At 36.9% G+C, this 15,877-nt stretch overlaps 1 protein-coding gene across 3 annotated transcripts in view; it reads right to left on the reverse strand.

Annotated features, from left to right (window-relative positions):
* zgc:154058 (Transmembrane protein 150A-like) overlaps positions 1–15,877 on the reverse strand; it is a 47,961-nt gene that overhangs the window by 9,375 nt on the left and 22,709 nt on the right. For all 3 annotated transcript variants that reach the window (XM_057847732.1, XM_057847731.1, XM_057847730.1), the window contains exons 6-7: positions 12,006–12,133; positions 1,650–1,827 (exon numbers count right to left, since the gene is read on the reverse strand). In XM_057847732.1, coding sequence (XP_057703715.1) covers positions 1,650–1,827; positions 12,006–12,133 — 306 coding nt within the window. The remainder of the gene's footprint in view (positions 1–1,649; positions 1,828–12,005; positions 12,134–15,877) is intronic.

Raw genomic sequence — 15,877 nt, forward strand, 5'->3', positions numbered from 1 at the left:
AAGCCCCTCTTTTCCAAGCCTCAAGTTTGAAAAAAAGACTTTCTGAACACTAAATTAATTTTTATACAGAAAATAATTACAGTACATCCGAAACAAATGATTATAACAATATATTTGAGAGAAAAAGCATGTTATTTTGCCTCATTCAAATCTTAATATCTGAACATTTAAATATGTAAACTAAAGTGCAATCACATTCGTAAATGAATGGCTTCTGGTTTTTAAATGTAAATAAACCAATCTATTGTGATAAAATAACAAAATTGCAGTAACTGCATTAACCATCAGCGTGAAGTCTAACTGTAACTGTAGTCTTGAAACAAATCAGAATAAGGAAAAACATTGCAATAAAATAATGCAAACTGGTTAAACTTAGTAGCTGAGATCTGTCATGACAGAACATCGCTTCAATGATATCTGGCGCCATCTAGCGTCGTGAATGGGTATAATGTCTAGTCCGTGAATATAAGACAACCCCCTCTTTTTCAGTCTTATTTCAATGCAAAAAACACCATTTTATATTCTGGCCAATACGGTATATATAAAAGTTGTAAAGCAATAAAACAAACAACAAAAATGAATGAAATGAACAAAAAAAGATATTTCTATAATGCGTCAAAATTATTTTTCGAACAGATCATGTGACTAGCACCTTAGATGGTCATTTGCTTTGCATATTATTAAAAAAAAAAAAATCGGCGAGGGCAATTTTATTTTTCTAATGATTTTTTTCTTTGTTTGAACGTTTTTTTTGTTTTTTTTTGATTGAAGCAACTTTTTTGGGGATTGAATGATTTAGACAAAAATGTCCTATCCATAAAATGGTCCGAACACAAAAAGGATTGCTAAAATCAAAGAAAACTTTTTTTAACAAAAAATTAAGTGTTCAAATGCAAAAATTTGAGTCTGAAATATTTTTTCGCATTCAAAAACTTTTTTTTGTATGATTGAAATGTTCCTTTTTCGATTGAAGTGATTTTGAGCTTTTGAAAATATATATTTTTTTGTTTGAAGCATCTTAATTTTTGTTATAATAATAAAGACGCAAATGTCCTAGCTGAAATGTGGCCCAAACGCAAAACAACATTACTTCTATCAAAAAAGTGGCTTCAACCCCAAAAAATTGACTTCAATCAAAAAAATCAAAGAAAAATAGCTTTCAAATGCTTTTTTGAATTTCTATTTTTGCATTCAAACATTTTTTTTTCCTTGAAGTGACTTTTTTTTAATTGAAAATATATATTTTGATTGAAGTAACCTTTTTTGGGGGGATCGAATAATGAATACACAAACCTACCTCCATATGGCTCCGCCCAGGGGAATTTTTGATTGGGGTAACTACATTGGCACGACACCGGCTGGCGTACCATATTCAATGGATAACGATCTTGGCGAAAAGAATAGCTGTCCTAAGCAGCCTGATTTAGAATTCACCTCAAGAATGATGGGAAACAAAAAAACACTAATTTTCAACGTATTATTATAAATATTCTTGTAAGTTAATTTTATTGCTGACACTGCGTTTTGGAGTCATTAACATGTTTTGCTCCCCCCCGCCCCAAAAGTCAAACTCCACCTATGATTGGCTGTCTATCGCCTTCAAAGGCAGTCAATATACTAATGGACCTTGAAAACAGTAAAGAGGATACTGAGCACCAGGGCGACGAAGGCCAGCAGGGTCATGCAGAGGCGCAGATGGGCCACGTTGTACTCCCCCTGCGTCTTGGCTAGTCGATACGTCAGCGCCGACTGCAGGCACACGAACAGCATGCTGGTGGGGAAGGCTACGCCTGCTCCGACATAGTGGAGAACCTTGGCATAGTCAACCTGGTACAATGACAAGGAGTTAATTCATTTTTTGTTTTATCACATGTGTTACTATATTTTTTATTTATTCATTTTTTACTATATCTTCATATAGTTTAATTACATTTTGATTTAATTACTGCTATTTTGTTTGTTGTCCCATCTTGAAAAGTGTGTTTCATGAATATGCAATGGTAAAAATACTCTCTAAACCCAGAGGAAAATTGCTCAAGATAATATTGGAGAGACACCTAAGGCTACGTCTACACTAGGACAGATAATTTTCTTCGGGATATTGTGCCGACAATTTTTCGTTTTTTATTTTTAATTTTACGTCTTGATCATCCGCCTCCATTGTTTACAATGCTATCAATGACGTCACTTCCTTTGTATCCAAATGTTGCACGGAGACACTTGTCTATTAAGGGAGTGGCAAAGAAATCGATGATTAGTCCACACGTGACGATTCGATTACGATTCATAAATGTTCAAAAACGATTTTTCCCTAATAACTTTATGAGAGCTGCTTGTAGCGGAACGAAATTAAAGACATGTTTGCCGCCCAGACACCTTTAACGGACGCACGCACAACGTTATGATGGGATGCTGCTGGTTACTGAGCGAGAGATTTACTCCTTTTCAAAAGACTCGAAAATAAATTTGTGTATGAGACAGGCAGGGACCGAGCGCTATGCTAATTAGCGACTTCGCTAACATGTATTTCCATGTCAAGTTGTGCGTTGTTTGGTGGTGTACAAAAGTTACTCCAGATGCAGAACGTTTAAAACCAGGATTAACTACAGCCGTAACACTACAAACATGCGAAATAGTAGAGAAATCTGTGAAAAAAAAGTATATTGGTTAAAAGAAGTCTTATTTCTAGAGACACTTTGTTTCCAGAAAATCCAGTGTAAATTTTATTGTATTGTTGAGAGAAATAAGTACTGCCTTTGAAACAGCTAATGTTTTTGCACCTTCTTGTGAAAAAGAGCATCTCAAGGTCAGCTGTGTGTTGCATGGGCATGTTGAGAAATACGTACTGACTTTATAATGGTTAATATTTTTGCAGCTTCCTGGGAAAAAAAAAAATGCAAAGAAAAAAAAGCAGTTTAAGGGCAGTTTTTTTTGTATGGGCATGTTTCCATCGTTCCTTTTTAATCATTAGGATATTTTAAATAAATAATGGACATAAATAATTTGTTTGGCTACTTCATTAATTAGTGATGTATGATGCATTCGTGATAATCGCGATCATCGTCAATACCGTGATCGTCGTACAATAATGGAATCGTAGCACCCTCAATCGTAATCGAATCTAATCGTGGGGTGCCTAAGATGGCACACCCCCTATCGTCTATATTGAGCGATGGGTAATATTAGCCGGCTAACTACCCCGTGCAAGGACTTACACGGATGAGAGGTACATTAGTGTAGCTGACATGCCGTATAGGCTAACTAATTACACGTTTAAGAACATTATCTGCCCTAGTGTAGACGTAGCCCAAAATTTTGTCAATTTTGTTCAGTTTTCGCAGTCGTGTTCCTGCCAGTTTTTGTTTTTTTTTACCTCCATTTTTATTACATTTGTTAATGTTTTGGTATTACTCTTTTTAAATAATCAATTTATAGTTTGGTGTTAATATTTTTGGATTAAGAGCGCCTCCATTTATTATTTTTATCATTATTATTGTTGTGTATGTTATTCTCAAACAGTAACACTAACCCTGACAGTGCAATAGAGGAAAATACCTCCCACCACTACAAGATAATTTGCAGAGTCATCCAGGAATTGGTCTTTTTTGTTTTGCATATCCGCCTTTCTAAATGTCATGGTCACACAAAAAAATGAATAAATTTGAAAGCCAGCACACTGCACTGCTCATCATTTGAACCTGATTCCCTGCTCTCGAGTGTTCAGATGTGTCTTTGCATTTTGTTAAGAGCTTGTGTCTAAACTAAAGGTATGAATGCGCGCAAAATAATGAAAGATGGTTTTGAGCGACAAGAAAGACGTTTCTGGGCTTCTGAGCTATTTGCCCGTTAACCTAGTAAGAACATGCTGAACATTCCTATGAATGAAGCGACACGAGAAAATTTATATAAGGCTTGATACGAAAAGCTGGCCTGTCATTTGTTTGCAGACAAAGATAAATCACAGAAAAGCTTTCGCACGCTTTCAGCTTTATGTACAGTGCTTAAATTGTATGCAATTCATGAAGTGCATTCTGTCCTAGTGAGCTTTTCACATTTTACCATTTGGAAAAGAATAAGCAATTCAAATTAAATTTGATGGACCTTCAAATTCATTTTCAATGCCACCCGTCAGCTACTGCATGTCCATTTCACTGACGTTGCGATTAATCTTCTAAGATCGAATGGATGAGCTACGAAATAATTCATTCATTGGTGTGAATAAAGCATGTGCATGAGTGTTTACATGCGAGCCTGCTGCTCGCTGTCCCAGCCTGTGTGACTAATTGCCATCATTAAGGGAGTGAAGGTGTAATGATGCAGAAAGCCTGCACTGCTCTACTTATCCAGTATGTGTGTGTAAAAGTCACCTGACTGTGTACAATATTTAAAAGACACAGTGGCGTAAAGCCTGTAAGCCAGTAACATCATAAATCAATGAAATTTAATGAATCAGACTAGTGAAGCAGTATTTCACAGGCGTCAAGCTCCAGACCGCGGGCCACATTTAACCAGAAAACATCTTTTTTTTGTGCTCCATTAAAGAATATGAAGTGTGCACCGTATTTTTCGGACTATAAGTCGCAAGTTTGTTTTTTTTTTCCCCATAGTTTGGCTGGGGGTGCGACTTATACTCTAGAGCGACTTATGTGTGAAATTATTAACACATTATTATATCATTTCACATGTTGTTTGGTGTTTTGGAGTGATGGTGTGGTAAACTTGTTAGCATGTTCTTTATGCTATAGTTATCTGAATAACTCTTAATAGTATGGGTGTAACGGTAGAGAAAAAAATTTCGGTTCGGTACGTACCTCGGTTTTGAGGTTACGGTTCGGTTCATTTTCGGTACAGTAAAAAAAAAAAAAAAAAAAAAAAAGCAAAATATAAATGTGCTAGTTGTTTATTACACACTTTTGTGCTTTCAACAATAGGAACATTAGCCTATACAAAGCTAGAATTCTGCACAAAAAGTAGCGGGTATTTAAAGATAATCCAACAAGAATTTGCCTTTCAGACCACGCGTATTGGTCAGCTTTCTTTCTGAAAGAAAGAAGAAAAAAGAAGTCCTGTGCTAAAGAGAAATGCAATCCCAATCACAAAGCTTTTAACATGTATTTTACAAATGAAATGCCTCAATGAATCATTTTTTTTCTTATGATCGGTTTTCAAAAGCTTTATTGGTGGATTTTCTCAAGTTAAAGCGCCACACAGAAAATAATAAATTTAATTGTGTAAGCAGGATGTGTGTATTATTCTTATTATTTAATTACAGGTGTTTTAGCTCATTTCAATTTATTTTATTTAAATGGGCTACTATTTATTTTATTATGTGTTTATATTTTACAAATGTGATGTAATATTCATTTATATCGTATATTTTATGTTGTATAACTTTAGTTCCTATGTGAATATTAGTTCCTACTTGTTTTGTTGTGGTAGGAAGGTTTTGTATTGAACACGGGGCCGTGTTGGTTATTATTATAGCAGAGAAGACAGCAGTAAAACAACAAAGACAAGTCAACTGTGCCCCGATCTACCACTCAAAGAGATCTGATGGACTCAAAAACTAGGTTACGATTGCATATCGACCGGATCCACCGTATTATTACACGAGTAACTTCCGGCCCGATCCTAGCTAGTAGTATTGACGCAGGAGGGTCGCGTCTCGCGTCAAATAATAAACTCTGCCGTTCTTTTCGCGTGCGTTGAGTTGAGCCGCTTCCGGGACTCATCTAACACGCGGCCGCATTGTGACTGGTGTGCATTAGCTGATTCTCACTGGGTTCTCGCGGCGGCCACGTTGTCTCGCCGTTGACGTTTCTGAACTGTCCTACAGTGTTGGTCCTTATTATAGTAGAGAAGACGGAGTGAATATAATCTACACAAAGAAACTAACCCATCAACTCACAGCCTCGAAAAGTAAGGGTTATATTACGTCAGAAACTCGTTCAGTACGCGTCCGTTCCAAACCGACTACCACGTACCAAAACAGTTCAATACTATTACATGTACCGTTACACCCTACTTAATAGCAATGTTACGTTAATATACCGGCCACGTTCGCATTTCGTTCTTCATGAATATGTAACATTATCATACTGTACACTTATTCAGCATGTTGTTCTCTATTGCGTTTTTATTTTAAATTGCCCATCAAGATGACATATCTGTTCTATGTGTTGGATTTTATGAGGTAAATTTCCCCCAAAAATGGGACTTATACTCCGGTGAGATTTATATCTGTTGTTTTTTTCCTCTTCGTTGGGCATTTTGTTACTGGTGCGACTTATACTCAGGTGCGACTTATAGTTCGAAAAATACGGTACTTCATGTTTCTTGCTTAATCAGACCCAAGCATGCTGCTGAAGGACATGACGCGTTTGCTTCTCGAAACCAATAAATACACTGAATTTAGTTGCTATTGCCACTTCTGGGAGATGACTGGATGAAACTTTACCTATGGAAATCAAATCATGAGGTTTGGCACGCCCTCTTTGCTATTTTTGGCTCTTTGAAAATGGCTGAGCCCAGTTCAAATAAATTGGACGTCTACAAGTGACAAACTAATTTAAATCATAGACTTCACGATCAGTTCACAGGAAACGGGGCACGGGGCCGCTCTATAGGGGGCCCACGTAGTTTCAAAAACCAAAGCCGCTAGCGACCTAAAACAAAAAACAGGACCTCCCTTAGACAAGTTAGAGTCTCCATGAGCAGCGGCATCAAAAATCAAAGTCGTTCTCTAATAAAATCCCGCTTCATTATTTTTTATATAACTATAACAAAACTTAATGGCTATAAAATTCTCAGATTTTACGCTAGATGCACAAAAATCACCAAACGCTGAGATAATCACCTATATTTTCAGGATCAATGGCAATATTTAACATATCATATAAATTTTTGCCCGAAATAGGGATCCCTATTTTTTTTTAATTTTTTTTGTGCAATTTTGACTTAAGTTTTTAACAGCTAATAAATCACTCAATTTTTACATCAGAAACTTGAGGAAGCATGCAGAATAATCTTAATTTTACTCAACAAAAGCAAATTTTGCATTTTTCTATAGACAATCACCACTTATTTAGGTTGAATTCTAATGTCACTATTGCCTAAGCACGTCTTGCTGGCTAACTGGCCCTCGTTGTTTAGACTGAAATGTTAAATATAACACGTAAAAGCCGATTTTTTTGTACGGACGCAGAAATGTCTAAATTACTAGTTTTTTGCCCAGAAACAGGCAGTTGGGCAAAAATTACCTGATTATTTGAATTTAAAGTTACGCTATTGTGTATGGATACAAAATCCAACATGGCGCCTATCACAAAACAAAGAGCTGTAAATTGAAAATTCTTGTAAATAAATGCATAAATCACAGAATTTCTATAGATATGAACGTAAAACAGTCAAGATTCCTGGTTAAAAGCAAAAAACGGGCAGTTATCATTCATTTTACGTAAAAAATTTTCAAGCTGAAGTGATGCTAATTTTTCCCATTCATTTTCTTTTTTCACAGCGTTTCAAAGTACCTGCCTGCATGGTGCTATTTTATATAATAATTACCCTGAATCCTCCACCAAATCACTCAGACAACTTTCGTCCTTTTTCCACCTAAATCTGGTGTTAGAACGCAGCAGGTGTTTGAGTTTATTGCAGTGAAAGCTTCCACGACACCCTGCCTGGCCCGGCCCCCTATGGGAAGCCGTGGTGCAATATCTGTAGGAGCCGTCTCGTCAACTAATAGTGAAGTCTATGTTTAAATTCACAGCAGAAGAGGAAAAACAGCTCTGTGATTGAACATCTATCATCGTCATTTGCATTGAAGGACTTTAAAAGAGTGACGAGCTTCATCTATCACTGTCCTTGCCTGCATAACAGGCCAGTCTGCCTGACAGCGAAAGCCCACTTTGCCACACCACAGCTGTCGTGCCAACCCACACCTTATATAACAAACTACAGCAGGCGACAGCGCAGGAGACGTCATCACGCGTCTCTTTCCCTCTTGATCAATGTTTTCCTTCGCGCTGTCCAAACCGTTTTGCCCAATTCCTTGCATTCCGTGACGGAGCGTCACGATTCATCCACTGTCATTTACATCTTTATTTTCTTCCCTCAAGCGTGCCAAGAATCTGTGCCAAGTTTAAGACCTTGTGGTTGGTTCAAGATGGAGCCTGTAGACCATGGGCCAAAGCAAAAACTCCTCAAGGAAGAAATTGTCATTGCAGCACGTCCAACTTGATTGCAATGCAGAGTGTGTTGCAACAGCATAATTCAGGCAATGTGTTTTTTACTCATCAGTGCATTTGCTGTATTTCTTAGTTGTTACCGTACTCCTTTTTTCCACATAACTGCAATTTGACATTCCCGTAAGCCTCTCTTTCCCTCCAATCTTTCAAAGCAGCGCACAAATGCAGACATCCATCCAGGCAGCAAGCCAGCTCTCCAAATATTTAAACTAAGCAGAGATTCTTTTAAAAGCACAAACCTCCACACTCAAGCGGACGGGAACAACTCTGTTGGACAGACTTTAATAAACATTAATGGACTCCTCCTTCTGAATGCAAGATAAGTGTATAAGGAGGGGGAGAAAACATTTCCAATGCCTAAAAGAAAGCACAGTCATGAACTTGAGTTCTACTATGTGTGTGATGCTTATAACAAGAAGTCAAATGAGATATGACGCCCTATGTTTTTAATGATTTAGGAATAAACTGTCATCTAAGAAACATAACGTTTACTTCAAGGTTTGAATTCCAAAGTTGTGCTTTGTCAAAATCCATTTCAATCCATTACATGATGCCCGTCAGTGATGTCACTCAGTTTTACTAGATGTGGGGCTTTCATAAATATTTTCAAATATTTGAAAATATATATTTCAAAATATATATTTAGTATTTCAAATACTATTTCTTATTTTTATTCATTAATTTGTAACCTTAGTTGTTGAGCTGCTTAGACACGGAGAATGGGAATCTATCTTGTGGCTGAACAGTTTGAGTCTCAGGACAAGAAAACTTAAACAGAAACTATGTTTTAGTATTTTGTACGGGGATTATTTAAACTCTGGTGGGATGTCCTCCTATAGACCCTACCCACGTGACGTCACAACTCCGCCCTCCTGACTGGTGTCGCCCAATTGTCCGTCAACACATCGTGTTTACCTGTTACGGCTACGTACATTCCTCCTATTTACGGCGTGTTTTTCTGCTCGTTAACATTAATAATCAAAATGGTGAAGGCGTGTGTGGCGGTCGGTTGCAATAACAGAGAAGATAGACGGAGAGACTTGAAGTTCTACCGGATTCCGAGAGACCCGGAGAGGAGAGAGCGAGATGGGCTGCTGCAATTCGACGAGAAACCTGGGCTCCAAACGATTACCACAGATTATGTAGTAGTCATTTTATATCTGGTAAGATGCATTTAATATATATTTAGAGGGCTTTGGGCTGACAACCACAATTAAGATCATTGCTAGGCTAATCGCCGACAACATACACGTATGTATGTAGTGAGAGTGCTATCGCTAAACCATATAAACATTAAAAGCCCTAGCTCCATTGACAAATGACATGAAATACATTAGACTTGACAGTGGATGTTAGCAAGAACAAAAGATTTTGAATTGAAAATTTCGTAACTCACCTTTCCAAGCACAAGATAGATTCCTGCCGAATTTTCGTGGACGAGGACCTGTTTCACCCAACCAGCAACGAAGTATTTATAAGCCTCCAAACTCTTAAAGTTTTTCAAACTTTCGTGAGAATAGGCTGATTTTGTGTGGACAAGATAGTTGTAAATATCAGGGTAGCTAGCAGGCAAATATGGCGAAGTCAGCGGGTCGAAAAACATCGATTTAGGCATCAAATATGGATCTGGCGAATGGATAAACTGAAGCTTTTCCACATAACGCCTTTTATGCAACGCATCCAGTGAGTTTACGGCATCCGAAAGCACCGGGTCTTCCATGAAATGCATTATAAATTGCTCGATCAATTGAGACCATTGATAATACAGACACAAAATGACGGACAAGGGGGCGGAACAATACAGCGATCACGTGATTTTGTGACGTCGGTGGGTAGGGTCTATACACGTGTGCACCCCCCCCAACCACACACAAACATATATTAGGGGTGTGCCAAAACAGCGAAATGGTGATATATTGTGATACTCTTTGCATTCCAAACGGTTATCGATATCTAAAAAAGGTGTCAATGTTAAAAAATAGATAAATAAAAGGAACCAACAAGTTGCTACTAAAATCTTCCACCACAATAGTGTCTCAGTTAACACAATGGCTGCCATTGACGGCGCTCGACGAATGAACGTTTGTTCATTCAAAACCAGAACATTCACAGTCACTCTGATTTTTGGTGCATATACAGGTCACTTTCTGTTCATTTTAGGGCATTTACAAATCATTTCCTGTTGAGTTTGAGTCACTGCCTATTCATTTGAGAGATTCCTGGGGTTATAGAACAGGAAGTGACCCATAAAAAGCCCAAAAAATCAGCAGGAAGTGACTGAAATTCAACCGGTAATGAAGTTGAAAACGCCCAAAATGACCTTGTTGCCTGGCATTGGCTGCCACTGACAGCCATTCAAGTGCAAGGGCCCGTTTGAAGTGGGAGGAGTTAATTCGCTGCCACCCTCCCAGTTCAAATTGATCGGACGTCGACTAGTGATAAACTTACATCACAAGGATGAAGATAGCTTGTTTTTCTGTTTGATAGTTGTGTTGTAGAATATCCTACAATGATTTCCTTACTTATGTATCGATAATCGTCGTATCGCCATATCGTGAGATCATCGTTACTGTGAGCTTTGTATTGCAAATCGTATTTTATCTTGAGGTACCAAGAGGTTCCCACCCCTAATATATACATATATATATATATATATATACATACACACACACACACAAACACATTGATACCTCAACATACGATCCTTTTGACATCCGACGTCAAATTTGACTCGTCATTTGTCTTGACGTATGACAACATGCTCGAAATACGACGATTTATGATAGTATCGCAACTTCATTGTTTTCCGGCAAGACGGACGCACTGTGGATTTTCTTGTGAAAGAAATAAACCCAAGAAGGTGAGTGAAGGTGGTGAAGAAAGGATAAGGTGACACTTACTGTTGAAATTAAGAAGGAAATCGCAGAAAAAATATGAGTATGGTGTAAGAGTCGGTGAACTGGCTTGACAATACGGCCCGTAAATGTCTACGATCTCGAGGACGAACCTCTTTATTATTATTATTGTAACATTGGCAAGGAATTAGCCAGCTTCGTCAGGTTTGCAATCATTTATTTCAGAACTTGTGCAACACAAAACGGCTACTGTAGCCGATGCCAACAACAGAAAATGGAAAGAGGAACCTCTCTCACTCTGTCGCTAGTCTGTTCAGGAACAGCATGCAAAACACAACCGCCACATTAGAACCCAATTCGTTAGATTACTTTACGTTTGTGACGTTATTTGTTTTGCCATTTGTAATTGTACCTGCAGTATTTAAGGGTTTAGCATAGGTTTTTGGGCTGTGGAATGAATTAATCGGATTGTAATGTATTCATAGGGGAAAATCCTGCCCGACATACGACCATTTCGACTTACAACCAGGTCCTTGAATGAATTAAATTCGTATGTAGAGGTACCACTGTATATTTATCAAAGTTCAAAAATTGGAAGTTATTGATTATTTGCTAAAGTTTATCAGTTTGAACATTAAATATTCGCAGCATATTCAACTTTGATTTGAAACATAGGTTTAATAGGTTTGCAAATCACCGTATTATGTTTATATTTATGTTTAGCACAACATCCCAACATAATTAGAATTAGGGTTATAATATTCATATAAAGAAAACTAAGGATAAAAAATGGTTCATAACTGGTAAGCCACTGTTTGTTGTCTAAAGTCCATTTCGGGACATTTCAGATTTGGAAATTTCGCATCCCTTTTGTGAAATTGAGCATTCTACTTTGCGAATTTACCTGGAAGTTGCCCACCATGATGAGTCCTGCGGCACAGATCCAGCCTGTGGAGAGACTCGCCGTGTTGAGGACGCAGTTTTGGTGCTTCTCAATGACATGGGCGTAGCGCAGCAGCACAATGACCATGACTGTGAAGGCAAGAGCAACATATAGTGCCATTTAGAGAATTTTTCTTTATAAAATAGCACAAGGGTCCAGAAACCACAATTGGGTTTAGTACATATTACATTTTACAATCTATTTTAATTCATGAAATGGTCTCTAAACAGGATATTTGTTTCCTGGTAATTGAATTTTTGGTATGATTCTGCATAGTTAAATGCTCAACTGGCCTGAAATCATTCATCGACCATTAATCGGTTATCAATTTCATTTAACAACTTATTGATAGTTGATCGTTAATCGTTCAGAAACAATGACAAAAATTCCCAAAACCTCTCCAAGTCTCCAAGTAGCAAATATTCTTTCTTAAATTTAAATGTGTATTATTTAGTAAAAAAGAATGTAAAAAAAAAAAAAAAAAAAAAAAAACTAAGAGTAAAAAATTGTAAATTTTAATTTTTCTATATTTTCAAATTTGAAAAACAAATATAGAAAACATTTTCTAAATTAAACATATAAAAAAATATTTTAATTCTTTTTTAATTTTACATTCTTTTATGAATAACTTTTTAAAAAGTCAAATTTATGCAGTCCTCGAAGAAAGCAGATCATTATTTTTTGTAATTAATCAACATGACATATTTGCCAACATAACCTTTTGATTTAGACAACAATATAGCCATATGCAGTATGCATATGCTTCTTTCCAGCCAAAATGTAAAGCTAGGAGTAATATAACAGTTAGTAACATGTTTTAAATAGGAACCGATTAATCGACTAATGGTAAAATATTTAGTGATCAATTGAATTATCTTTTGTGGCTGCCCCAATGCCCAAATTGTGCAAAACAGTGCAGTGGCTTCAATTTTTAAACATTAGTTAACAAATGTCCAGTGAGTTTTTGATTTTATTTATATTAGGGCTGTCAAACGATTAAAATTTTTAATCGAGTTCATCACAGCTTAAAAATTAATTAATCGTGATTAATCGCAATTCAAACTATCTGTAAAATATGCCACATTTTTCTGAAAATTATTGTTGGAATGGAAAGATAAGACACAAGACAGACAAACATTCAACATACTGTACATAAGTACTATATTTGTTTATTATAACAATAAATCCACAAGATGGCATTAACATTATTAACATTATTTCTGTCAAACGGATCCACGGATAGAAAGACTTGTAGTTCTTCAAAGATAAATTTGAGTACAAGTTATATTAATTTTATATTAAAACCCCTCTTAATGTTTTCGTTTTAATAAAATTTGTAAAATTTTCAATCAAGAACTAAACTAAAAGCTCGCCATTGTTGACGTCGCCAAGCCGGACGTCATATGGGCTCCCTGCCGTTCTTCCACAGTGTCTTTAACTACGTAAGCTAGTGATTGAAATACACCACAAGGTGTCAATGGCGAGTTTTCAATCAATTCGGGATCTCACCAAAGCAAAGTCTGAGTAAGTTTTATGTGTAATTTGCATAGCTGTTTTGATTGGGAATGCCAATTCTCTTTGAATTGAGCGCTTTACTTTTTGTGAACATTATTTTTTTGAGAGCTAGGAATATTATGTTTGTTGTGCTTTCACTAAATGATACTGTAGCGACTTAACTGTTCCGCCCAAATGTATGATGGGAAGTTGGGCAACCATGACTGTCGGTGGTGGCTGCAAATGGTATACAATATGTTCTGAGTTGTGTTCAATTAAGCGTGTTAAGAAAAAGATCGTCTCCTGCTCCGCCCAATTGCATGATGGGAAGTTCGGCAACCATGACTGTTAGTAGTGGCTACAAATGGTATCCAGCCAATAAAAGGCGCGGTCCAATGAACGCTGTCCACTCGCATTTCCCTGCCTTTTTGCTCTCAATGTGGTATAACGGCATCAATGTAAACTGTTTGAGGCAACACATGAACGGGTCATTCTGTGCATGCGTTAATTGCGTCAAATATTTTAACGTGATTAATTTTTAAAAATTTAATAGCCGTAATATATATATATATATATATATATATATATATATATATATAGCTTTTAACTCATTGGCTACTTTTAACTCATTGGCTGCCTTTGACAGCAATAAAGGTCCAATGTATTTTGACTGTGAGGCCTATCAGTAATTATTCATTGCCATCCCCTCTCAGTTCAGATACAGTACACAAAAAGGATAAAGGGAAACACTACAGTATGAACAATTTGTGTTGCCCATGGGTCTGGCTTCAATCTTAACACTGACGTAAGCGCACCTGGTTTATGCCAAGAATCACAAAAATTCATTTGGAACAGAAGATAATTACAGGAAGTGAAATTACTCTGGCAAGACAGGAACATGAGAAGACGTGAAAGTGTGAGGGTAAAGGAAACTGTTCTACAGAACTGTAAGGGGGCAGATGACTGTTGGTCTAATGGGCTGTGACTGGGGGTATTGTTGGTGCGCTGTCCACTAAGCCCCCACTAGTTTGTCTTTGTCTGAAAACTTTGCTTGATGCAGGCTGTCCGGCCTCTCATGAAAAAAGTGGGCCACGGAGGCAAGATGGCAGCGACAAGGAGCCCCTGGTGTCTTGACACGCAGCCCATATATTGTACGCCCAGTCTAAACTGTTGTCACAGTCTCTTTGTAGGAGCGGGGGAATTAGGAGGGCGCTTGCCCCCAAACTTGCGTCGTCATGGCAAGCACGGCCACGCTGAGGAAACACTTCACTGTGTAAAGTTAACAAGGCTTGCCCCTGCTTCTGGTAGGAAGGGGAAATGCCAGAGTATACATACCAATAACATTTTGCGTTACATAACTCCCAACACAACAGTCTACTAAATTACCAAAGTCATGTGAATTTCTAGATCTAAAGATCCACTTTTTAGTAACCCATGTTGGAGATTTTCATTCAAATTTACCTTGCTTACATAATGCACTAGGTGATTGTATGGCTTCCACTTTCCTCATTCAAACGGTGAATATTTTTTGTTAGTTTTATTTTTGTGATGGTTGGAAATGCATGCACACCATTACAATTACTATCATTATTTTACTATTATGTCATCCGCACACAAATGCTTAAAAATTCAAGATTTTTTGAGACATTGCGCATACCTTAACATTTCTCATATTTGATTAAAATCTATGACATTGTCAATAAAAGTATTTTTTTGTGTTTTTTTTAATAGAGTAGTTGATAATATCAGCCGTTGAAAGTAATTTAAAATAATATCAGACAATATCAACATAGATTTTTTTATTATCGGTTTAGGGCCAATATGATATCACTGTGAGAGCCACATGTGATATGACAGTGCCTTATTGGCACTTTGCACTTGATCTCCTTCTTACCCAGTGCAATTCAGATGCTTAATTTTCACAATTCTTGCACTTAGATGCAAAACTGTCTATAGCATTTTAAATTTGTAGTCTGTGTTATTTTATTCTATGTGTATGAATTGTTGTGTAATCTGTTATCTGTATGCTTACCTGCTGTAAGACAAGTTTCCCCTTCTTAGGGGACAACAAACTTAAAATGAACTGAACTAATTTTTCACAGAATGTTTATTTGGAAAACATTGAAGCTGTTACATTTATCATTATTTAACCATCCAGTTGGGCATCACAATACCATTAGCCATAATATGTTAAGTCCACAAATGCATATATCTGTATCGGTTTGATATCGGATTTTAGGAGTTGGACAATATTGGGATATCGGTTATCAGTTAAAAAGTCATTATCAGAAAACTATTTTTAAATTCTTGAACAAAAAAAGAAAAATTCATTTATGTGA

Source organism: Corythoichthys intestinalis, chromosome 10 (assembly GCF_030265065.1).
Source record: "Corythoichthys intestinalis isolate RoL2023-P3 chromosome 10, ASM3026506v1, whole genome shotgun sequence".
NCBI classification, from domain to species: Eukaryota; Metazoa; Chordata; class Actinopteri; order Syngnathiformes; family Syngnathidae; genus Corythoichthys; species Corythoichthys intestinalis.